At 35.5% G+C, this 25,903-nt stretch overlaps 1 protein-coding gene across 2 annotated transcripts in view; it reads left to right on the top strand.

The window, feature by feature from the left end:
- The first annotated feature begins 7,082 nt into the window (after nucleotides 1-7,082).
- Nucleotides 7,083-25,903, top strand: part of LOC106637202 (beta1,4-N-acetylgalactosaminyltransferase B) — a 61,093-nt gene continuing 42,272 nt past the window's right edge. The window contains exon 1 of one of the 2 annotated variants that reach the window (XM_014349909.2): nucleotides 7,083-7,914. In XM_014349909.2, the coding sequence (XP_014205395.2) occupies nucleotides 7,114-7,914 (801 nt within the window). In that variant the 5' untranslated portion in view covers nucleotides 7,083-7,113. Of the gene's footprint in view, nucleotides 7,915-8,504; nucleotides 8,554-25,903 lie in introns of those variants that run through there. The other variant, XM_089595696.1, reaches the window with a different exon arrangement.

Here is a 25,903-nt window from a genome sequence, read left to right as displayed (position 1 = left end):
CTTATATAAGTTCTTATAAATTATTTTTTCCTGGGCATACGTTAGTTGAAAAGTTTACTCTCTCACTTAAGACATTATTATTATTTATTAGTGTTTATTATTACTGTTAAAATAATAATTATCATGATCTCCAAGGTATAGTGGTTGTAAAATGTAATTGATAAGACATAATTATGTTTTATGTAATAAATAATACTTTTGATGTTTTTTGCCATCCAGAATTTTTTACTGTATACTCTTCTTTCTATCCTTTATTATACATACGTATTAAAGTATAAATCATACATAAATAGTATGTCTCAATAGTCGTGTAGACTCTTGTGCCTTACCATCTATTATAAAATTGCGAGAACAGGATCCATAAGATCAAGTTGTATAACTAAAGAGACTCTCTAGTGGATCATACAATGACGAATATTAAAAAATGTGAAGAGTTGGTACTCAAACATTTCGTAAACAATCGCTTGATATTTCTATTACGTAGATTAAAAAAACGTATCCTTGCGCAATAATCGGAGTCTATAATAAGGAAGTATATATAGCTTTCTAGTACGTTTAGTTTAGTTTAGTCAATTAATGTACAAAAAAAATATAAAGGTCATTATCTAGACTAATAGCATTCCTTGATGCCTTTTAAGTGGAATCTTAACTTAAGGATTCTATAGAAAAAAAACACGTGGTTATACCACGTAGAAAAACCATGTGGTAAACCACGTAGTTTTATATCATAAACCAGGTGGTTTTGTCTAAAAACACCACATGGTTTTTAAAAAACCCCATAGGTTTAGTAAAACCACGTGGTTTTCAGAACCCTGTGTTAATTTGAAACAAAACCACGTGATTTATGATTTAAGACTACGTGGCTTACCACATAGTTTTTCCACGTGGTGAAACCATGTGATTTTTTTTAATAGAGGAACAGAAATCGCTCAGAAAATTGTTTGTGAAAGTATTTATTACGATAAAATATAACAAGACAAGAAAAAAATTTATCAATAGAACTAGGAAGAAGAAGGTAATATTTGTGAAAACTATTGAACTTCTTGGTGAAAAAACCACGTGGTATTACAAAACCACCTGGTTTTAAAAACCATGTGGCATTTTGAGACAAAAACTACGTGGTGAACCACGTGGTAAAACTATGTGGTTTACCACGTAGTAAAACCACGTGGTTATTTTCAATAGAGTAATAAAATAAGAATAACAATCACTGTGTTAGTTGTTTTTTTTTTAGGCTTGTATTATGATTATGTCATGAAAAAAGTAAATACTACACCATCTCAAAAGGCAGATTATTTGGCACAAGCAGTAGACGTTGTTAGACACAAAATCCGGTCATTACGAGCAGCTGAAAAGGCACCATTTAAAACAGGTCCGAACCCGCGCAGAAAGCTTAGATATAATGCTAAGTAACTGTTCTTTTATGTTTTTTTTCTATTATTTTGATATAGATTGTTAGATTATCTTATCATTTCTTTAAGATATATCGTGCAAATTTCTTTTTGTATCGATTTTTTCTATTTTATGATCGATCTCAAACAGTTACGTTAAAATTTAACTTTAGATCTTTCTCGTGCACAGAGAGAACTAGTCAAAAATATAGTGTTCAAGTTTAACGTAAGTTACATAAATAAAGAGAGTATTAAGATTATTATATTCAGATTATTAACATCTTCAATGTTACATTTTGGCTTGATTTTTACTTTGGCTTTACTAGGTTTTTAGCGTTTGCATATAGAAAGTTATAACAAATTAACAAATGATCGCCCTAATTGACATTATTGAATCTGTCGTGATCTCAAATTTGTATGCTATAATCTTTGTAGATCTAACGTATCATAAATCATAAAAATTATTCAAGAAAAATATTGAAGTATAATCATGTGATTACGAATGTTATATCTTATAAAAATTTGTAACATAATTATGCAATAAAAATGACAATAAAAATCTATTAATTGAACTTAAAAGAAAAATTATTGATTTGTAATTTACCAATGCGTTTTTTGTTACGATATGTATATACAACTTATAAGAATAATAATAACAACATATATTTAAACAGAAAAATAACAAAATTAATGATAAAACAGTAATAATTTCAAACTACGTATATTTTACAAAAATCGCGCGACTTATCACATAATAAATTTGTGTGACTTTTTGCTCGATAATGTCACACAATAAATCGTGTGCTAAATCACACGATAAATTACGAAACACGTCACACGATAAATCGCGCGATTTTCGTTAGCAGGGGTAAGCGTATACATAAAAAAAGGTTTTTTCGGAAACTTTTAGATTCAAACAAAAATTTGGAAATTGTTATCTCAACTAGAATTAAAAAATGTAAAAAGCATTATCTTAAATACATTTCTGTTGGTATTCGATACGCACATTAAAGTATTAAAGAGGAAAATGTAATACACAACTTTGTTGTAGCAGTTACAAAAAATTTATAACATTTTTAAAAATAGACTTTTTCCCTTGGAAAGTGGAGTATCTGGAAAGTTTTAGTAAAATCTGTGAACAAAAAGAAGTTGTAAAATCAGTTACTAGATTTACTGTTGACGAACGTATTAAGAAACACGAAACAATGTAAAATTTACATTTACAAAAAGTTAATTATCAATTAGGTAACTAAGGCAGTAAATGTTATTCACGAAATCATAAAATGAACATTAGTTTTAGATGTACCTGATAATGACGTAGATTCTGTCCCAAGTGTCTAATCCATTCTGGCCCAGTGGTAAAGACATTCGACTACCAATGATTCGGACCAAGTTCATATCCCTTTACTGGATGCTTTTTTTAACTATTAATATAAACTATTCTCACAGCTTTTAAGCAGTTAGAAGTACAAATTTTACTTTTTCACTTTTGAATCGCCGAAAATCTAGCTTATAAAAAATTAATACATTACATCGAAGAAAACTGTTACCCTGAATTCAATCTATGTAATTGAACAAGAATATAATAATTAAAAACAGTTAATGATTTATGATTGCAATTATTGAAAATAGTCATTTATTACATTTTGAAGTAGCACCATCCCAAATTGATATTCATTAACTACTTCAGTATGCCTCTATACATCAAAATTGTGATTTCTGTCTTGAGCAGCTATGTTTGATATAGGCATTCTATAATGTATAAAATATTTAGATTTTAATATAGGTAATAAATCAAGATTTTTTCAGTTTTATAAGTTTGTTGTTATTCCTAGCCATATTAATTATGTAATATCTTATGAACATATGGAAAAATCTTGTGAAAAACATATGAAAAAAAACCCCAGGAAATTGTGCAATATCACGCAAGTATTTATAATCTCAGAGCTAAAATAGTGATCATGGTGTAAAGCTCTTGCATCATTTAATTAAGCATCTTCACTTATTCTTCAACACTCCAAATGTCTGCTCTATTTTGCATCTGGCATCACGCAAAGATCTGTTGAAGTTATCTTCAGGAGATCCTTGCACTACATCGAGCATCAGGGTCAATAAGACCCGAGATGGTGTCCCAAAAGAAAATAATTTGTACGTTCTTACATAAGTTCATAGACAAGGATTAACGTTAGTTCTTACGTTAGATCAAAGGTAAGAAATTACGTAAGAACATACGTAAGAACTTGCGTTTGATTATCGACTGCTTAATTCCGACGTAAGAACTAACGTAAGTTCTTACGAGAAATTTAAATTTTAAAAAATTTCATAATCATTTGACCATTACCGTACATTTTTACATTAACATTTGTTACTGTATACAATTTCATTCTTTATATTTAAGTGCAAATTAAGGAATTACATGAAAATAAGTCATAAATTAACATGATGATGTAACAAGAGCGTCTACATAACATTGCTTACCATTCAAAACGTACGAAAAAATAACAGATTTTGATTACTACAAGTCCGGAGGCCTACTTGCCTGTTACTCATACACTATTTTTATACTGTACACGTAGATTTATAAGTATTGGTATACCAAAACATTAAAACTTATTTATGAAGCAAGTGCTTACGAGTGATTATTCACACATAATTAATTTCTTTGCATATATTCTTAAGTACAATATTTATTGTTCATAAACACAAATATATGATTAACAATTGTTATTGTGATTTCGAAAATGGTGAAAAACTATTATACTTTATATTACTCTGATACACATATGATAAATATTAGGAAAGTACTATTCAACTTATCAGTGGTAAATAGTAATCAAATAGATTTAAAAAAAAATTGTAAGTAGGACTTATTTAAATCAGAATATTTCCACTCACAATCAAAAAAAAAAAATACTTTTTTGGATTATCACAGTCTGTTGAAATATGTACTTTTTACATAATTAAAGATTTTTCTTACTTAAAGAAAATTAATCATACCAATAAGGCTTAGTAAATAAATAAAGAAGTTGGTTAAAATATATGTTTATACATTTCTCATTAAGATTCGCCTGATATTTACAAGTATACTCGCGTGCATAAGGTTCATCAGGTATGCGAGTATAACTATATATATGTATATATACCTTAAGCAGACGAAATCAGGCGGCGGTTGGGTAGAAGCTTGGGCCCAAGTCTGCGCTCCATTAGAAATATACACTTGGCCCTACCTTGGCTAACTGGGTATCTTGACTTGGGCCAAGCTGATAACAATTTTCAATTTCCAATCGGGAGTATTTAATTTGTAAAGGCCTACGCAATGAAAGCACAAGCATATATGCACAGGCACAGTGCTCAAAAGAATAACATTGGTTGATGTATCTACATGTATATCTGTGGAAACGTAAAGCACTCTGAACAGAAATTGTAAGTAGGCGATCAGTAGTGCCTACTTAGGCTGCCTTTCTTGCCAACTAAAGTCCTACGTTGACAGCGTCAGGTGGCGTTTGGTAGGCCCTAAGTAGGCTGCCTCCATTGACGTAACATAACCAACTTTCAATCGGTAAATATAGATATGTACATATGAGAATACACATTGTATTATAATTGAACAAAAGTCATGCTTCATTTTAAACGAATCATATTTAATTTCTTCATGAAAATTTTTTATCACGGCATTGTTGCTCACGTGTAGTTACAAAAATATAACCCTAAGATGAATAGAAATTTTACATAAATAAAGATATAAATGTCACCTTAAAAGTATCTCTCATTCACAATTGATATTAAGTTTACAATATGAACATGTGATTCGTGAGTTAATTCTGAAGAACTATTAAATAATCACTAATATAAGGAATGAATACAAATTACATGCTCACACTGCAGTTTACTTTTTTTTCATACAAAAACATATGAATTTAATTAGATATGATACAGGAACTTGATTTGACGGTGCACATCTAAATGACAGTGTACAAGCTGTTAAATGTTAAATTTCATAATCTTAGTACGGTTTTTAAATAGTTTTTATTGAAATTTTTTAAAGCACCAATTATTATTTTTAATTCAGTACTTTGAGAAACTTTGTTTAGTTGACAAAAAATTTAATGTCGATGTCGATATAGGACTCAATGAAAGACACTTGTAACTTGTGTACCTGTGTGTTATTTTACGCTACAGTTTACACTGCAACTGTAGCTGATGTAACTGTATATACTATTCGAGAAGTAAGTAAGTTATGTAGGCTGCCTAATGAGTACCTCAAGCACGCCCCCTGACGCGCCTACGTGTGCCCTCAGTAGGAGTAGGCTCGTAGGCTGTCTAAGTAGGGCCTCATGAACTGGAGAGGCAACCGACTTTCGTTTCTGCACAGCACAGCGCGCTGTTCATCACGTTTATAGGTATACCAACTAATGTTGTTCTTGTGCACTGTGCCTGTGCATTTGCTTGCGTTTTTCACTGCGTAAGTGCGTAGGCCTTAATTGTTTCTCTATCGATTAGGGTCATATTAGGGTAGTTCAAGTGAGTAATCGCGTTCTTAAGTGTGTTTAAGATACCCGGACGTAATCTCTTGGGACAAATTCCCTGTTTACCCCATATTAGGATACTATCACTCTACTCATTAAAAAGTTAGAATCTCATAGGGACTCTCAGTAAAAAATGTATAACTATTATTACACCTATAAATTGTAGCTATACAAGAGTTATAATTACCTATAAAACAGCTATAAATTATAGCTGTAAGTTTTGCTTAAATTTATTTACAAAAAATTGGTTTAAAATCGGATTTTTTTAAAGTTAACAAACTTAGAGAACTTATACAATGATCCGTATATAATAACATCAAAAATCGGAGCTTGAAGTCTGAAGTATTTTTGAGTAAGAAGAAAAAAAAAATTTTTTTGGTTTTTTTTTCTACTTATTCAAAAATACTTCAGACCCCCAGTTTTGATCTTATCATACGAATGATAGCATGAGGTTTATGATTGACCATTAAAAAATCCGATTGTCAGCCAATTTTGTGTAAATTAATTTGAGTAGAATTTACAGCTAAAATTTATAGCTATATTCATAGCTGTTTTTTAGGTATAATGTAGGTATATTATAGTTATAATTTATAGGTGTAATTATAGCTATTAATTTTTGACTGAGCTAGAGTAACCAAGGACCGACCTCTCAGAATTCGATTGACTTGGCATTTAAGTGCGTAACCAGGTGACGGACCAACCGTCCAGGACCATAAAGAAGAGGAAGAGCGTCATCTACATGTCTGTAGTCTATGACCGTGAGCCAGGTATTAGATTTGTTCGATTAAGAGGTTCCGAGCGCTCGGAGCGCTCGCAGTGCTCCTAACTCTAGCCCGAACACGCGTTCTTGCTCCGAGTGCTCTGAGCTCTCCAAGTGCACGTCACTCAGGCCGCCTGTGGATAGCCGTGTAAGATCCAGCTCAACGTAATCGCGAGTAAACAAACCATTTTTTTGTTTTGATTGCATTGTTGGATCTTACACGGCTACCCACAGGCGGCCTGAGTCACGTGCACTTGGAGCGCTCGGAGCACTCGGAGCAAGAACGCGTGTTCGGGCTAGAGTTCGGAGCACTCCGAGCGCTCCGAGCGCTCGGAACCTCTTAATCGAACAAATCTATTAACACTTGCAAGGGCCTATACTTTTGAAAACACGTTAAATAACGATGGCTGACACTGCGTCCTATGAAGTAGTCCTCATGTTCCAAACAATAGTGAATGTCTCTAAGTTAATAATTGGTTTACTGCATAAGCATTCTCGATTTTTGATAAACTTATTTTTAATTTCTTTGGTCCTGTGTTTTTGTTTACATCCATTGCGTTTTGCATCTCACTATAACTACATTTGTCCTGAAAAAATTCCATTTGAATTGGAGCCAGCTTACTTTCCAAAAAAAAATGCATGCATGATTGTAGTTGCAACTCAAGCTCATCTTCAGCTCTTTTATCCTGAAAAAAAGCCCCTAGAAGAGTCTCAGTTTCTTGCGTACCGACTGAGCATATTACCTGGTGGACAGTGGCGGCCACAGCGTTGTCAACCGCTATTCAATGTTGCCATAATACTACCATACAGAAATCGTCAAATCCAGTTACTAATTTTTTTAAACTATATACATCCATTTCTACAGTTACAAAATCTGGACTACAGAATATTTGTTGTAGAACAAACTTCTGATAAAGAATTCAATAGAGCAAAGTTGTTTAATGTAGGTTTTGTCGAGGCAAGTAAAACAAGCAACTTTCATTGCTTTATATTTCAAGATATCGACCTTATACCACAGAATTTGAGAAATATTTATGCATGCACTAAGCTGCCAAGGCATATGAGTTCAAGTGTCAACACGTTCAGATATAATCTCCCATACACTGGATTATTTGGAGGAGCAATTGCGATTACTAAACATCTTTTTCTACAAGTAAATGGATTTTCCAATGTTTACTTTGGTTGGGGAGCAGAAGATGATGACTTTTATAATAGATTACAAAGTAAAGGTTTACCTGTAAGTTTTCCCAAGTATTAATGAGCATGGGCATTATACATTACTTGTATTCACATAGGTTTACTTTAAAAACCCCAGTTAATCCTTTTCACGCAAAAGTCAATTCATATATCAATTTTAAATATAAAGTTGGTTTTAACAGTAAATTTTAGTGCTTCAAAATATATTGGAACCGAGATAGATTATTAAGTGTCGATTTAAGTCAATTTAAATACATGGTCATAAAAATAAATAAGTACTGAATTTCTTCTTTTGCTTGGTTATGTAGGCTTTTGGATTTAAAAATAAGTTGTTTTAAATTAACACCTTTCATTGACCAACTGTATGGATAATTGTGTAAAATTTAATTAACCCATACAGAAGGTAAAGAAATTTAAAAAATCTGCATGGATCGATGTGGATTTTGTTACATCAGTGCTGCACTCAGGCTGATCTTGCAAATTTGGAGAAAAGACTTGATGGAGTTGTCCTGCATGCTGTCAGATCTTAAGTAGGTGGACTTAATGAATTTTGGTAGAGCCACTGTCTATATTACCTACAGTAAATTTTGTGAACATTTTTGTAATTTCCGCTTCCTCGCAGCAGGAGTCGAGGATCGAGCAGATGAGCACTGGAGCCGTAAATTTTGTTGAAAAGACGGTAAAAGTGGCTTAACATTAAATTAACCAAAAAATAAAATCGGCTTACATCATAGAGCGAGGTTATTTAAGTAGTTTGTAGAGTCATTCAAAAATAAATAGATATGTTAGTGATAAACATTTTACTAAGGACAAAATTCATAGTCCAAATGTCATTAACGACGTATCTGGCAAAATTTCAACAAGTAAAGTAACCACATAACCACTGATTTTAAATTAAATTGTACAAAAGATCTTATTTATTAGAAACACATTCTAACTGTAGTATTTATAAATTGTTAATTGACAATGGTATAACTAGTAAACATAAAAAAACGTGGAGGACTTGTATACGTAAATAGTGATTTACATGATATACTAAAAAACAGGAAAAAATATTTTGTTGATCAATGAAAAATGTTAAAAATAGTACTTAAGAAGCAACTATTAAAAGTATCATACGCAATTGTAATTTCAAATTTCTTTGCAATGATCATAGAGAGCATATGATTGCGGGATATTTCCATTATTACATTTTCATGAGCTTAAGGCAACATGGGAAAAAGTATGAAATGACAACATTTAAGAGCAAAGCAAAGAACACAAAAAATTGTTATAATTATTGAAATGTCTAGTTTACTAGTTACTATTTGTTTATTTCATTTTAATTTTTTTTTATACAGCATATAATATTTGATATATATATACAAACAAATTTTTTTATAGAAAACCCAACACTCCCGCTATTACAACGATATAGTAAACAGTCCTTGACTCTCATGCACCACCTGTTAGATCTCAAATGAAACAGCACAAATATTTTACATAAATATTTTATATATTTTTTATCGTGTAAACGCAATTGAAAATTACTAATAAAAACTGGTAAAAAAATTTTTCGTCTATTTCTATTCGGTTTCGGCACTAGAAAAACTACATAAAAAACAATAACGTTCGAAAGTTAATTTTTCTCATGTCTATTGTCTTACTGGTATAAGATTGAATATAAGTAAACAGTCTAATTGAGTCGTACTATCCGGATAGCCACACCAGACCAGGGGGGTTCAAGTATTTTACATGGAATCTTAAAAAAAGTAAGAAAAAAACTTTTCATCATAATTCTACGTAAAACACATAAACCCCCCTGTTTTGGTATTGCCATCCAGATGGTAGTACTAAATTTATCAATATACTTATGTTCAATCTTGTGCTCGTAAAAAAATAGATATGAGAAAAATTAACTTTTGAACGTTATTGTTTTTTACGTGGTTTTCCTAGTGCAAAAACCGAATATAAACAGAAAAAAAAATTTTATCAGTTTTTATTAGACATTTTCAATTGGTATGTATATTTAGGCTTTAACTTATAATAAATGTGAGATCATTGAAGTTTAATTATAAAACTTACATGGGCACTTCCATTTGTGGTCAGTCAGTCGGTCCCATTCTTTGAGAAAGTTAGGTCGCAATTCACTTAACGATGAAAATGTTTCAAAAATTATATGTCATAAAGAAACATAGATGTTGTCACCAAATTTCAACACAATCGCATTTACAGATTTCGAGAAAAAAATCCATGAAGCTTCCGTATTTCGTCGTCTTCAACATGGGCTCAAATGTAAGTTATGAGAATAGTTGTAGAAGAATACCTATTACCCTTGACACAGTGATGAGAATGTTTTGAAAAACTCATATCTAGACGTCGCATTGTAACTTTTTTTTCGTGTATTTGTAGTCCAAGGCACCTCCACATGGTTGACGGTAGGCAACGGAGCTTATCCGTTATCCTGCGGAGACCCTGGATAACAGCGTTTACGCCGTCATGGAAAATGTACGTAAAAAATGTACGATGCAGGGGTCGGATCCCCAGTATCAGTGGCTGGTCAGTGTGGAAAAGCGAGCCCGCAGGCGTCGTCATTATATACCGCCGCTCCGTAGAGATGGAATCTTTGGCCTCTACGGAGTCTAAAACTACGAAACACATTCATGATGATTTGAAGAAGCTGGACAGTTTTTGTTACGTGTGTGGTCGTTTAACACCTCAAAATATTAGGAAAAATATAACTGACTGTTTGAAATGCTTACAAGTATTTTTTTACAACAAAGATATCAAATTTGAATGAAGACTGGGTCCCCCTCATTGTGTGCACAAACTGCAGCAGAATATTATTAAAGGATATTTCTAACTTAAAGATCTTATCACCAGCCGTATAGAGCAAGCTAAAAACAAAAGAAGTTTGCTTTTTTGCACGACAGTGACGAAGGGATATAATTCTACGAACATTTCTATAATCAAATATGTATATCTTAGTAATATGTAAAGCAAAGTCGCTAAAACCGTTGCAACCGCTAACCGCAAAAACTACTGAACCGATCTTGCTGAAATTTTTCATACCGATTTTTAATGATTCCAAATGGTTTTCGTATAGCTTTTTCTTAGAAAAATAAATAACAGTAGCAACAAATGGGCTCAAAGTTTTGCAAAAACAAGCTAGCTTTGCGCATTAGTTCAATCACTTCTACGAGGTAGCGTCAAGGTAATATTAAAGCCACCCGCAATTAAAGATAGTGAAGAGTGGTTATAAGATGACCCATCGAGTTGTCGATCATCGTAGCCGTTCATCGAGTGCCACGGAGAAACAGGCGTTTGGTTGAGACGTTAACGTCTCCGATGGATTACCAGAAGACGTGTCTAGCCAGATAACAACCTGCTCCAACACTTCAAAGCTTTTTGGCCGTTCAACCATTTGGCCTGGTGCCGTCAGAGAATTTTCTACTTCGAGTGCAAGCCCGGAAAGACACCCCTGTAGAGTGCGGGCAGCCACAACGGCCTCCTTCTTAGTGGTCGTCCCAACGGCTTACTTACAGAGAAGGTATTTTCCAGGCCCACTTTCCTGACAAACGATAAGAAGTTAGTTATCCAGAAAACTACCTGAAGACGCGATGTTCTTTCGTCAGCGGTGTACCTCTCTCCTGTACGGTCTATGTACACAGAAACTTTAAGGATAAGAGTCAAGCTACCCGCAGCTGGCCCTCCATTATAAGGAATAACTGGAAATTTCACCACTGGCCCCTTTCAGGGCCATTATAATTATTTGCGTTTCCTACTTAAACCTTTAATCTCATCGGTTCTTTCATGGGCCACTTAAGCTTAAACTACCTTGTCAACAAATACATTTTTACTACCATTTTCGGAAATGTTATTCGTCAGCTAAAAGAATATGTGAAACCAGTCACTATTAAACCAAGTCAGTCATTTACTGGCAGATGTCACGAGAAGCATTGTTCGTCGCTAGGCTGGGAACCTCGGTGACCGACAAACCCATATTACCCTCTTAACTCTAAGCATTCAACTAGGAATCACCGATCGCCTCAAAGGTCTGCGCTGCGAAAACCGAACAGCTATGAAGCAAAAATAAACTTGAGCCAACGGGACAGTCTGGAACAGACAATCATTGCAAACTAATTTCCCCACCTTAGGTCACCAAAACAACTGGACTGCAAAAAAAAGTGCTTTAGACACAAACGTCTCTGACGTTATACCAGGAGACGTTGGGAAACAGCTCTATAACTACCGCCAAAGCTTTAAACGTTTAGATTTCCCCCTGATCAGTGTTGTGCTACAATAACAGGCCAGAGAATATCAATCTGAGGTATAGAGGCAACCACGTTTGCCGGAAACTTCAGTCAAGAAAGAGTTTCCTTAAGATGCTCACCGGTTCTTGTCCGGGTTTTCGGACGTCAAACTACCTTGCCAACCAATATATTACAACTTAATAAAGTTGAAAAGAACAGCCTGAAGGGCTTAGTAAAGTCTTAACTATGCCAAAAATCGCAAAAAGTCAAATTGGAAGGAAAACTTCAAATGCATATAATTAATACAATTTTAGGCGACAAAAAAATGACGCTAAACATTTATCGAGCTTGAAGCAGCATCAAAATCGATAAATAAAGAATTTATTAAGTGAGAGATTAGCTTTCCACTAAAACCCTTATAGTAATCTTTTGAATCTTCCAAATTTTGAATTAGGTAAAATATGTATTTATATTTTTGTTGCCATTAAAAACGTAGAGATTAAGCTTCAGTTGCTGTGGTAATAAAGTTGTGAGGTAAGAGAAAAAATTTTGTTCAGTTGTATATTTTTTGTGAGTATTAAGTCTTAACAGCTTTCAAAAATAGCCCTGTTCATAGAGTATACAGGAAAAACTGCAAATCAACGACCTCTTAAGGCTAACGATTATTTTATTTCATAAGGAATGCACGGGATTTTTCAGTATAAGTACATTTCTTTCACTATTTACAGCTTTTTACTTCATTTAATAAACTGTATGGATTCCGAACAAATATGTTTTTATCAAAAAGATTTCTGTTTTGAGAAGTGTCAGAAATAGATATAAAATTTTCAACTGAAAACTTTTCACATTACATGTCAACACACTATGGTGTTCCATTTAGTGCTGCTTTAATGAATTATTGAATGGAAAACGACACTGCAGAATTAGAAGATTTTTTGTTGGACGTAGAAGAAGATTCCCAAATCTTGAACGAAGATTGCGAGACTGATCCTAGTGCATGTAGTAAAGATTCAGGTTTAACTGAAGATAATGACTCAAGTTTTGTGCATAATTAAAGTAAGTGTAAAATAGCTCAGTAGACTTTTATCCAAGCCGAGTTAAGTAATTAAGGTAGAGAGCGGGGTTTATCAAAGGAAGCCCATGAACTTTTGGCATCAAGGTTGAAAAGTGAAGAAGTTTTACTATTCATGTTTGCAATCAGTTTTTAAGATACTTCTAATTTGTACAAAAAAATGGCGTTCTAGGTACTTGTAGAATAAATATAGACGAAGCGAAATATGTTTGAAAAATGTACCTATGTTGGCTAACAACTTTTTTATGGCCATTTTTCGAAAGAACCTTTTTTCAGTTTTAGCTGCGGTTCGCGAAAAGGTCAGAACTGATTGAGCCAAAAATTTTTGTGTAAAATAAGAGCTATGATATCTGTCTTGTGTTAAAATTTTGGCTCTAAATGTTGTGTAGAATGCGAGTTATTGAATTTCGAAAAAATGGCTCGAAATTGCAGTTTTTTGCGATTTGCGAAAAAATGGCGGAGTTGATCTGAATTCAACACAGCTCATTGTGTTCGTCTTGAAATTGCACATCTTTTTTACTTCACACTTTTTTACGTACGACTCTTTGGTTTCTTTCTAGACGCGAAAAACATATTTTGGCCATTTTTGCCATTTTCTTGGGGCTCTTGCTGACAATCTACTTATTAAATTATGTTTCAATTTGTTACAATACATTGAAAGTACTCAACTTTTTTTTTTCGAGCTAGTCATAATTTTCGAAAAATTAATTCTATTATGCTATAAGGGTAAATGGTCTAACTACTGTGCACTGAAATTTTTGACTGTGCTAATTATTGTTCATTTTATGCTGTTTTTTCATGTAAATTAAAGCAGTTTTATTTTATTTTTATCTGCAGCATATTATGCAATTAAAACCACGAACGTTTTTCTGTTATGTTACTTATTTATTTATTATTTTAACTATTTATTTTAGTGTCAATATCACTTTTTTATATCACAAAGTACGGTTATTAAATCAGCACCAGTTACTACGCTCTCAATTACTGCATGGGTATCTCTCACACAGTTTTTATTTTGAAGTCCAGACCCAACTACTGCGCACCGATTACTGCGAACAATTACGAAGTTTTGTAGGTTAGATTTGTTGAGTCATTTAGCGAAACAATTATAAAATCTATGATGTAAAGTATTATTCTGGATTAAACGTTATTAATGTCCGTACATGTTACAATATCTGGAGCACACGAGTTTTCAAGTATGTTCTTCTTATTTTGTATTACTGTCGAGTGCGAGGTAATTGGTGCCTGCTTAGTAGTTGGGTCGTTTAGCCCTATTTCTATTTAATATGCGGCTTGAGGTAAGAATAATAACAATTTTTTTAAAAATATACGCATTGAACAGAACAATAAGTATTTATCAAAATACCTAATTAATGTGTACTATCTATAACCTAGAGGGCTGTATCCCCTGCGCGGTTCGCGCGCAGCCCCCAAAAAACTTAGTCAATCATTTCTTTTCTCTATTTTTAGAGAATAATACAATAATTATGTCTTTGCCGTAACACGCAATATTATAATCTTTATCAACTTACAAATTTAAATTACTTTTTACTGATTTTTCAAAATCTCATTTTCAAATCTATCCGCTTTTAATCAGTCTCAGCCAATCACACAACGAGTAAACAGGCTTCATCACATGATTTATCGTTTTTTTAAGATAGGAGTAGTTTAATAAGAAAAAAAAATTTTTTTCGATTTATATTTGTATTTACTGTGAAAAACATTACAACTTCACGTATGATGTATTTTCCGGTAGATCTAACAAAGTATTAAATCTAGTCATACATCTTTAAAATAAGCTGAAATTATCATTAAGGAAAAATTAAATCTAAAACAATAAAAAATTTTAAAAATCACTGAACGTCTTAACTCAAGTTTGATACTATCAATGATATTACAAAATTATTGAAGTGCATGTCCCTGAAAACCATGTTTCAAATAATAAAGTCTAGATTTTAGAAAAGAAGGAAACACTTAGAAAAAATACTGCAGTGCTTCTCAGTAAAGCAAAGCAAAGCATTGTTAGATATAGCTTATAAAATATGGTTTAATTATTTTAATATCTAAAACAATATTGTGACGTACAGTATCTAGACCCTTTGTAAGTTCGCGCCCAAGACTCACCTCTCACGGCGCATGAGCAGCGGATACAGAGTATGATGATCACCTTTCGGCGGCGGGCCCGAGCGTTATCAGCTCTCCCGCTCGCTCTCTCTCCGATCAGCCTCCGAACCTAACGCGACAAATGTGATTGCTCTCGCTTTAAGACTCTAATAAACGGACATATACTTTCTTCCACGTGTATTGAATCCCCTTACACCCCCAAACTCCACAATTCCCACGTTGTGGGAGGTTTTAAATAACCCAACCCCCAATTTTTGGCGCTCGACGTGTGGCGAGTTGTGTACGACAAAGTAATAGAAATTTTTTTTTTTCGTTTTCTTTTGTTGTCGGGAAGCACCCACAGTGCAGTGTAAGTAGAAATAAAAAGAATTATTGCAAAAAAAAAAGTAAAAGAAAAAAAAAAAGAAAAAAAATTTCTAAAGACAAAAAAAAAAGAATTTAAGAAAAGAAAAAGTGAATAATAACAAAAAAAGAAAAAATACAGTGTTAAGAAGACACACGCGGTGAGACACGTGAGAAACGAGCAGGTGTCAAGTACCAGCGAGGGCGCACAGCAGCCATCCAGGAGGCCGGCACCATCAGGAAATAAGACAAGGGAAATCTAAAACACGAAACTACACCATACCACGCACCCTCTGGTAGCAATATTTTTCTTTAGACACTTTGTTTACGGACACGGAAATGCTTTGGATCGTACTGCTTACAATACTGTCCAGATAAATAAAATTTATATAAACGGTAAATAATATTACTGCTGGGCGATGAGTCTTATCGAATAGGCCCATAAAAAACAAATACAACCAAACAAAGAAAAAAAAAACAACACAAAAAAAAACAACCAAGCAAAATAAAACAGAATGCAGTCGGGAAAAATTGATAACATTGTAGGTGGGGCGGTGGACCGCTTAGCAGATGCGGAGGTCATTACAGACAACAGTTTATGGTTACAATTTTGCCACGATCCCAAGGTGGTCGAAAAATTAGAAAAGTCAAACAAAAAAACAAGAGACTTAATTGGAAAAATTTTTAAGGGCATGAAAACGGTCATACTAAGAGATACGAAAAAAGAGGGCCCTAAGCAAATAATTGGAGGAGACGAAGCCTCAGAATTATATATATAGCCCCTGCGTAGTGATGATAGTGAAGAGGAAGGGGATGAGTCAGATAGGGGGCCCGCTAGGAATCGGCTTGGCAATTGAAGAAGGGAGTCAGAGTTGCTCCGGGGATTGCCGGAAAGGGAGGGAGGAAAAAATAAAAGAGAATTCCACAACAGAGATAGAAGGAAAGCTAGACCGATGCGGGAGTTCGAAAATTTTCAAATAACCAGGAGAGGTGGGAGCGAACAACACGTGGAGCTACCCACAGATCGCCGCATCACCGGGAGTATGAGAGGAATATAAATAACTCAATTAAAGAATTAAGCACAATAATCCCCACAATACCAATACTTACAGGGGACCCTATAAATCTAACGGCGTTCACAAGGGTAGTAAGGATAATAGGCTGGCAGGTGAACGACAGAGACCTCCTTTATTTATTGGCAACGCTATCCAGCAGGCTGAAAAGTCGAGCGGCAGCACATTTGAATGATAGAATCACACAGTTTGAGTCTATTAAAGAATTTCTCGAGGAGGTTACGAAAAGGTACGGGGCCATCAGGAGCACAGAGACAGTTATGGCAAAAATTAGGTCGGAACAACAAAGGGATAAGGAATCTGTAGAAGGATACTCAAATCGCATGCAAAAGTTGTTTAACAGGGCCATGGGGCTTTAAGAAGCAAACTTTGAAGTTTCTGAAATGTTAAGGTAGGGAGTTAAGAAAAATATTCAAAAAGAAGTAGTGACCCAATATATATAAGGCCTTAATCCCCCGTACAACCACGAAGTTTCAATGCATAGGCCCATGACGCTAACAAAAGCCATTACATTGTCATTGAAAGTCGAGGATATGGTGGCTATGAAGTCACCTCGAGTAGACAGCAATAAATATGAGAAATGGAAAAAAGAATCTAACAAAAGGGAAGACGAGGTAAACAAGTGTTACTATTATGGACGAATCGGGCACAAAGCAAAAGAGTGTCGTTCATTGTGGCACGACATAGATAAGGGGCTGCTAGTGAAGAAAGGTCGCGGTGAGGAGACCAGAGCACCGTACTATACAAGGTACCAGGATAGGGGTGAAGAAAGAAGAAGTGCAAGATCATATAATGATAGCGGAAGAAGACCCGGGGACTACAGACATAATAATATGGCTCAAGCAGAGAATAAATACAACTACGGCAGATATAGAAGAGATTTTGAAAAAGGGAATGCTTATCGCGAAAATAATAACAATAATAATAGTAATAACAGATATTATGAGCCGAACGGAAGAAATAACGGCCAAAGAGGCAGTGGTAGGGATGATAGCCGAAATAATTACGATTGGAAAAGTAACGAGCGTTATGAGCCTAGACACACAAACGGGACACAAGACGCAAGGGAGGCTGAACCTAGACGGGGTGATATCTCTAGTAAACAGAAGTCGAATTTTTAGAACGATGCTCGAAGTACTCCCCTAACATCGAGCATCGGGAAAAAGTGGCTACGTATTGTAAAAGACCAAAAGTAAACGATGGAAAAATTGGAGAGAAAGAAAAAAAACCCACACAGTCGAAGGTATGGAAAAAGGAGATAAACAAAAACAAAATTAATACTCGTCAACAAATCAAGCCAAATTAAAAAAAAAAAAAAATCAATAGATGAAAATATATTGATGGAAAAAGAGGACGAAAAAGAAGTCATGACGGTACTAATTAATTATGCAGCAGTAAGACGCAGACCGCCAACAGTAACGCTGGAGAGTGAAGATTTCCGAAATTAAAGATCAGATTTCTATGCTGACACGGGTGCTGAGATCTCGATACTAAAAGAAGATTATATAAAAAAAAATTCGCCATTGGATGAAAATGTAAAAGTAAAAATAATTGGAGTAACTCATGGAGAACGTGAAACAAAAGGCACGGTGGACATAATGATCCACGGTATGAAGTGCACTTTCCATGCAGTCCCGCAGGATTTTCCGATCGAAGTAGACGGAATCCTTGTATGGGATATGTTTAAAAAATACAATGGCGAGGTGAGCGCAAAAACAAATATACTTAGTCTAGGTGGTGTGAAAACCCCACTGAAGACGGCAGAATGTTTTGAGATAGCAGCAAGGTCCAGGCAGGTTATGTATGCAAAAGTCAAAAAAGGATTCGGAACGATTCAAGTTGAATCTGTGCCCCTTCAAGATGTAGGAGAACATGTGCATTTTAGAGACTTTTACGGCACTAATAATAAAGGTAAAATGTATGCGGAATGCGTGAATTTTTCAAACAAAAAAGGAGATTTCAGTACCGGAAGTGGATCTAGTAGAGTGCGAAGAAGTGAAGAAAATGGAAATAACTGGCAACGTGGGGGACGGCGCCAGAGAAGAAAAGACTGCATTTGTGGGCTTGCTCGAGGAAGTCAAATTGGAAGAAAAAAAAATAGAAAAAAAATACAGATTGAGATATAAAAGCGTAGATGGAGATAAAGAAATCGACACGTACGCGGTAAAAGACTGTGATATAAAAAGTGTCGAAGAAAGAATTGAAAAAATTATGACACTGATCGACACTGAGAGCTGTAACGAAGAAGAGTTACAGCACGTAAGAAAATTAATATCAATGAATCCGTTTGTGTTTGGGTTGGACGGGGAACCGTTAAAAACAACTCATTTAATTAAACACAAAATAGAGACTACGACAAATAAGCCAGTAGTGGTCAGAAGATATAGATACGCGCCCGCGGTGAAGGAAAACATCAGGAGAGAAATACAAAAATTGATGGATTTGGATGTAATAGTACCGTCAACGTCCCAATATATTTTAAATATATGGATAGGGCCTAAACCGCATGAATGAAACGGCGAAAAAAGGTGGTGACTGGTCACAGATTTCAAACAGCTGAACGAAATAACTGTTGGAAGCTGTTACCCACTACCCTTTTAAAGCGACATATTGGAGCACTAAGCGGCCGCTAAGTACATCACAGTAGTTGATTTGAAGAGCGGATTCCACTAGATTAAAATCCAAGAAGAGGATGCGCATAAAACTGTATTTCTGTGACCCGACGGGCACTATCAATATAAACGTGTGCCAATGGGGTGCTCAAAGTCACCAAATACATTCCTGAGGGCGATAACGGTAGCTCTAGCCGATCTACAAGGGCGAAAAATTGAAGTATATATGGATGACATTATGGTGTTCGCAGCAAATTTTGAAGAACATGAGAAACGCTTCAAAAAATTGATAGAAAGACTGGCAAAAGCAAACAAGACCATAGAGCTAAAAATGTTAATTTTTGAAAAAAGAAGCACAAGTCCTTGGTCACGTGGTTGGAAATGGTAAGATAGAGACGGACCCGAAGAAGATTGAAGCCGCAAAAGAATATTTAAGACCGACAAATACAAGGAAAATTAAACAGTTTCTTAGATTCGCGGGATATGACAGAAAATTCACGAAAGATTATGCAAAGATAGCGTGACCACTCTCTACAAAGACAAAGAAGAATACAAGGTTTAAATGGGGCGAAAAAGAGGAAGAGGCCTTTAAAAAACTAGTGGATGCGCTATGTTCGGAACCTGTATTAACAGCACCGGGTTTAAGTAAACCGTTCATTGTTACAACAGATGCGTCGGATTATGCTATCGGGGCAATCCTTAGCCAGGGAAAGATAGGTACAGATAGACCATGTGAATATGCGTCACGGTGCCTCGAGGGTAGTGCACTTAGATATCAAACGTATGATAAGGAGTTGCTTGCAGTAGTTTTTGCAAAGGAACAGTTTAGACCTTATCTGTATGGCAGGAAGTTCATGGTGGTTACAGATCACAAGCCGTTGAAACATTTTAACACGTCCAAAAAACCCGACATTCGGTTCAACAGATTAAAAACAGAGTTGCGTGGTTATGATTTCGATATAATTTATCGCCCAGGTATCTCAAACAACGCACCAGATGCTCTTTCAAGAAACCCAGTCGTAAAAGAGGGCGGAAAGAACCCAGAACTACCGCAAGAAGAACTGTATCAAATGGAAGATGAACAAGAAAAGGAAGAAGGTGTTGTAAGTGATGGCCCACCAGCGCGTATATTTAAAATTAGGGCAAAATAAAAAATACGGATCGACGGTAAGCTGAAAAAGGTAGTAGTCAAATCAGATCCAGATTCATCACATAAAAAACCCAGGAAAAAAAAGACTGAAGTGGAATTGTGTTCGGAGGGAGAAGCTGAGGAGAAACAACAAACTAAAGAGAAAATCTTATCACAGGGGCCACTAAAGAATAAATTAGAGCACATGAAGAAAGAGAAGGGCTGGATATAAGGGGTACAAAAAACGAGCTCACCTTATGTCGTCATAGACCACCAAACAAGGCAAAAGCAAAGGAAGAAAAGACAAAGGCAGCTCGACACTCTCAACAGAATTAGACAGAATTTTTCTGTCACTCCTGTAAAAAACACACAGACTGAAGAAAATATAATATTGGATTGGAAAAAAAGATCAGAAATTAAACAAAATAATTTGGAGGAAATTAAAATATGCTTGAACGGATCAGAGCATGGAAAAGAGAAAGACGGAAGTAAGGAGAGAAGCTCAAAAAGTCGTAGTACTTCGGAGGAACGAACGTCTGGGGAAGAAAAAAAATCAGAAAATCCACGTCAAGAAAGGCGAAAAGAGTCTAACTTTTTTGCAAAAAAGGATCCAAAAAAGCTTATCGACTTTACCAGCATGTTACAAGAAGACACAGATAGACTAAAAAAAAAAGTTTTTGTCGATATCAGAAAAAGGAAGGTAGAGGGAAAGGTGATTGAAAGAGAAAAAAAGAGGGAACAGCAAGTAAGGAAAATAAGAGTGAGGAAGAAAAAAGTGAAGGCAAGACCAGCAGCGAAGGAGCTATTCTTCCGTGGGATAATCAAGGAAAAAGGCTATCCTTAAATCATGGCGAGATGTCTGGGGCGTCCGATAATTTAAATGATGAAGAATCAAGCAAAGAGAACCAATTGATTTCAAACGATGCACTTAATGAGCAAAAAAGTGGATCAGACGGAAATTGTGCAGAGCCATGGAAAGAGTGGGATTTAGTAGATGTAAAGGGCGATGATAATTGCCTGTTTTATAGTCTTATTGTACTGTTCGATCTAGACTTGACAGCAAAGCAGCTAAGAAAAATTTTACTGTATTTTGAACATATTAAAAACTGCGTCGACCTGGAAAATACTAAGATAATATTGAGGAAGGATTACGAGTTTGGGGATGAAGAGTGCATTTTTGTCTTTTCTCAGGAGTTCAAAATGAGTCAGATTTTGAATGAAAAAAAAACGAATATCAAAGAATCGTGATCCGCCACCACCTCCACCGGAACCACCGGACGAGCCTAGCCCAATAGCAGAACTAGAAACACCAAAAATATCAGATGACGACGTAAACAATGAAAGCCACGAAAAAGAAATTAGCGATAATGAAAATGGAAAGGAGTTACTTAATGGGATCATGGTGAAAGATGACAATGCCGAAAGCACAGATGATGGCAAAATCAATATAAGTATACCAGGTTTAGATAGGTACAGAGCTTGCTGGACACGACTACCAGTACAAAAACCACCACGTAAGCCAGAGGAAGATAAAGATATACCACCATTCCAAAGGCTTAAGAAAATAAACGAACACCCATTTAGATATATTGACAACTTAGCCTTCCGTACAATAACATAAAACATACCGGACACAGAAGCCATAGACGCGCTTCACGAGAGAGGTTATATAAATTCAACAGCCATGAATAAAGTAAATAGAAGGGTTGGGAAGGTCTTCCTATCTAGAGCAAGAAAAGTATCAGTAATGCAGTTATACGTGGAAGAGCACTTTGACAGTGTGGGATCAAAATCGGAGATTAAAAAATGCATATCGTCTTTAAAACAGCTCATGTTGTTTAACAAGTTGACGTCAGTAGGTATTATACGAGATCTAGCAATACTAAGCGTATCACAGTGGAACTATTTTGCAGAGCAATTTGAAAACACCTTCGCAAACACAAAAATATTGGCGGTGTTGTACTTGAACAATTTAGTAGTACCGCCAGTGGAGCAACGATTTGATGTACTCAAAGAATTCCACGAGTTATCGGTAGGAGGCCACAGAGGTATGAACCAGACTTCCAACAAAATTGTGATAGACTATTACTGGCGAAATATGCGACTGGACGTACGTCAGTTCGTGTTAGGTTGTGAATCATGCCAATCTAAGAAATTTGTTAGAGTAAGAACAAACAGGCTCTAGTTGTTACAGATACACCAGCTAGGCCATTTGTTAAAATATCAATTTATTTTTACGGCCCGATACACAATCCATCGGCACATGGCAATAGTCACATATTGTCAATTTAGGACTGGCTCACGAAATATATAATTCTTGTACCAGTAAAAAGAGCGACGGAGTTAGAAACAGCAAAAGCACTTTTAAACAATGTAATTGCATACTTTGGCGCCCCAGAGAAAATGCTGTCAGACAGAGGTGCACATTTCCAAAACAAACTCCTGGAAGAGTTCGCAAGAGTATTAAAAATAGAGAAAATGGAAACAACAGCCTTCCATTCATAGAGTAACGGCGGTATAGAACGAATGTATTATACATTAACGGAATATTTAAAGGCGTATGTAAATAAAGATGACTTTTGGGACGATCATTTGAGCATGTGCATGTGCGCTTACAATTCGACAAAACACTCAGCAACGGGGATAGCGCCTCAAGAAGTATTGCTGGGCTACCCAGCCAGAATCCCATCTAGCTTCAAGAAAACAACGAATGAACAAACGTATGATGAATATGTAGAAGACGTAATAAAAACAATGACGTGGCTAAGGACAATAGCAGCCATGAATCAAGTTCAGGCGAAGTACAGGTCCAAATATTATTACGACAAAAAATTGAACACAAGATTTTTCATAGAAGGGGAAATGGTCTATGTTCTTAAAAAGCCGAGAAAGAAATATTAGGATCACTACGTAGGACCATACGAAATCGTAGGAATAAATTACAAGAACCACAACATAAAATTAAAACGTGGCAATGAAACAAGAATTACCCTCGTGGATAAAATCAAGAAAGCATGCGTTATAAAAACCCAATTGTTAGATAATAAGGAACTCGGGGAATGAAGCAGGATAACAAAAACAAATCGCATAAGAGTAAGAACCAAATAAAAAAAAAAAAAAAACGAGATATCAGAAACAACAAGACCAAAATAGTATACTTATCTCGTAAGCGTGGCCTTCGGACGACTTACGAGATCAGCAATCAAAACAGTATTAAAAAAAAAAGAATACAAATCTTGTGTTTCAGGGCTGGAACCATGCCGGTGACACAGCAACCTGGAGTGATAGAGGAAATTGAAAGAAACCCTGGAATATTGATGGAGAGCTTGGGCCTAGTCCAAGCAGTCGCATTAACTTGGAAAATGATATGGTATGTAGATTGAAATGACGTTGTCGAGGAGGTAAATTCGTTTTTAGACGCTAAAAAGCAAGCAAAATGGAAGTGCTGGGTGACGGTGAAAAAGGAACACGAATGTATAAAACAAGTAGAGTACACGGCAGGAAAAGTCCTAAGGGCCTTGGAGAGGGTAAAAGAGGCATATAGAACAGTAGTAGGCCAAAAGATCGGTGATAAAAGCAAGACGGTGCAAGCGCTGCATGGGGGTGTGACTGACGCGGAAAAAGAGAAAATACAAAAGCTACTAAAGGCGATCCTGACTCACACAATGGAAACAACTAAGTACTTAACGGAACAAATTAGAGTCATAACATATGGAAACCATGAACGATACCTTCAAGATATAAAAACGTTTAAAGATAAAGCTGGAAGAATAACGGAGGAAGGTTTAAAAATGTTTGTAGAATACTTCAGCAATTATGACAGAGTTACAGAAATGGTGGGCGAATTTAAACACTTAGCCGAGAAACTTATAACAAAATTTGGAACAACGGTAGACATAATATACTTCGCAAGTCAGGGAATGACACATATACCAGATGCGGCATTGAGAGCGATTTTGGAAGCAAAAATTTTGGCAGAGCAGCTGAGACCAGACCTACAGTTCCCAGTAAGGGAAAATATAACTACAGAAAAAGAAATTGGAGAAATCTCAGAAATAACGACCATGGCATTTAACGGCAGAATAATATTTTACATATGGATACTACTGGTTACGAAAGAAAATTTGGACCTTCTTAGGATGTCATTATTGCCAGTAGAACAAAAAGGCCTAAATACTACGGATTTAGTGGCATACTTGCAGCCAACATACGAATACATAGCTAGCAGTGTTAGTGAGAGAAAATTTACGCCAATATTTCAAGAGGTGATAAGACTATGTAAAAGACTAGGAAGAACACGAATATGCACGCAAATGGAGCCAACACAGGAAGTCGAAGAGGACCACCCCCGTGAAATACGCATCATATTGAGGATTGCAGTGAAGAAGCTAGAAGAATGTCCGATAATATTAGCCAAGTTAAAGGGCACATTTTGGACACGTCTCCATGCTAAAAACCAACATGCCTTTACCACCACGAGGAAGGACTTAGTCCACACGAGTTAGTACAAACAAAGGAGGAATACTCAAATTGGAAAGAATACGCATTGTTGGCAGCGGAAACAGTACTAGAATTGGCAGCCAGATCTTTTGGATTTTTGAAATGGGGGGGGGGTCCAATAATACTTAAAGGTTTGAGAATGATAACAGGCGGATGGGAGAGGATCCGCGGAAACACCAACTCAGTACTACAAGATTTGTCAACCCAGAAGGCCATGGTTAACGCACGAGAGGTACAAGTGCTACTTGGCGAGCGGGTAGGATCAGAAGGGAGAAGACAACCGGCTTCAACCAACCAGCAATGATCATTGAAATCGAAGATATAATAAAAAGGGTTATACATAAGATGTGTACGGATTAAAAAAAAAAAAAAATAGGAAATAAAAATTAACAAATAAATAAATAAAAAATAAAAAAAAATGATAAAAATAAAAAAAATAATTAAATAAATAATAACTATACAAAGAATATAATTATATAAAAATAATGTAAAGAGAGCAGCAAAAACAAGAACAATTATGTATACACAAATAATTCACAAACAACACAACACAAATATACTCGCACACACTAACCAGTATGGCCATCGAGGACGATGACCGCGTGGCCTCGGACGTGTGACGTACAGTATCTAGACTCTTGTAAGTTCGCGCCCAAGACTCACCTTTCACGGCGCATGAGCAGCGGATACATAGTATGATGTTCACCTTTCGGCGGCGGGCCCGAGCGTTATCAGCTCTCCCGTTCGCTCTCTCTCTGATCAGTCTCCGAACCTAACGCCACGCACGCGATTGCTCTTGCTTTGAGACTCTTATAAACGGACATATACTTTTTTCCACGTGTATTTAATCCCCTTACACCCCCAAACTCCACAATTTCTACGTAATAATATAATATACATTACATTTAAATCTTTTGTATGAAAACTTATTTTATGAAACCAAAA

The sequence above is a fragment of the Copidosoma floridanum genome, unplaced genomic scaffold (assembly GCF_036245765.1).
Source record: "Copidosoma floridanum isolate Cflo_tuat_1 unplaced genomic scaffold, Cflo_Japanese_pri ptg000027l, whole genome shotgun sequence".
Classification (NCBI taxonomy): Eukaryota; Metazoa; Arthropoda; class Insecta; order Hymenoptera; family Encyrtidae; genus Copidosoma; species Copidosoma floridanum.
The sequence above is the reverse complement of the archived record's forward strand: the minus strand, read 5'-3'. Positions and strand labels throughout refer to the sequence as shown.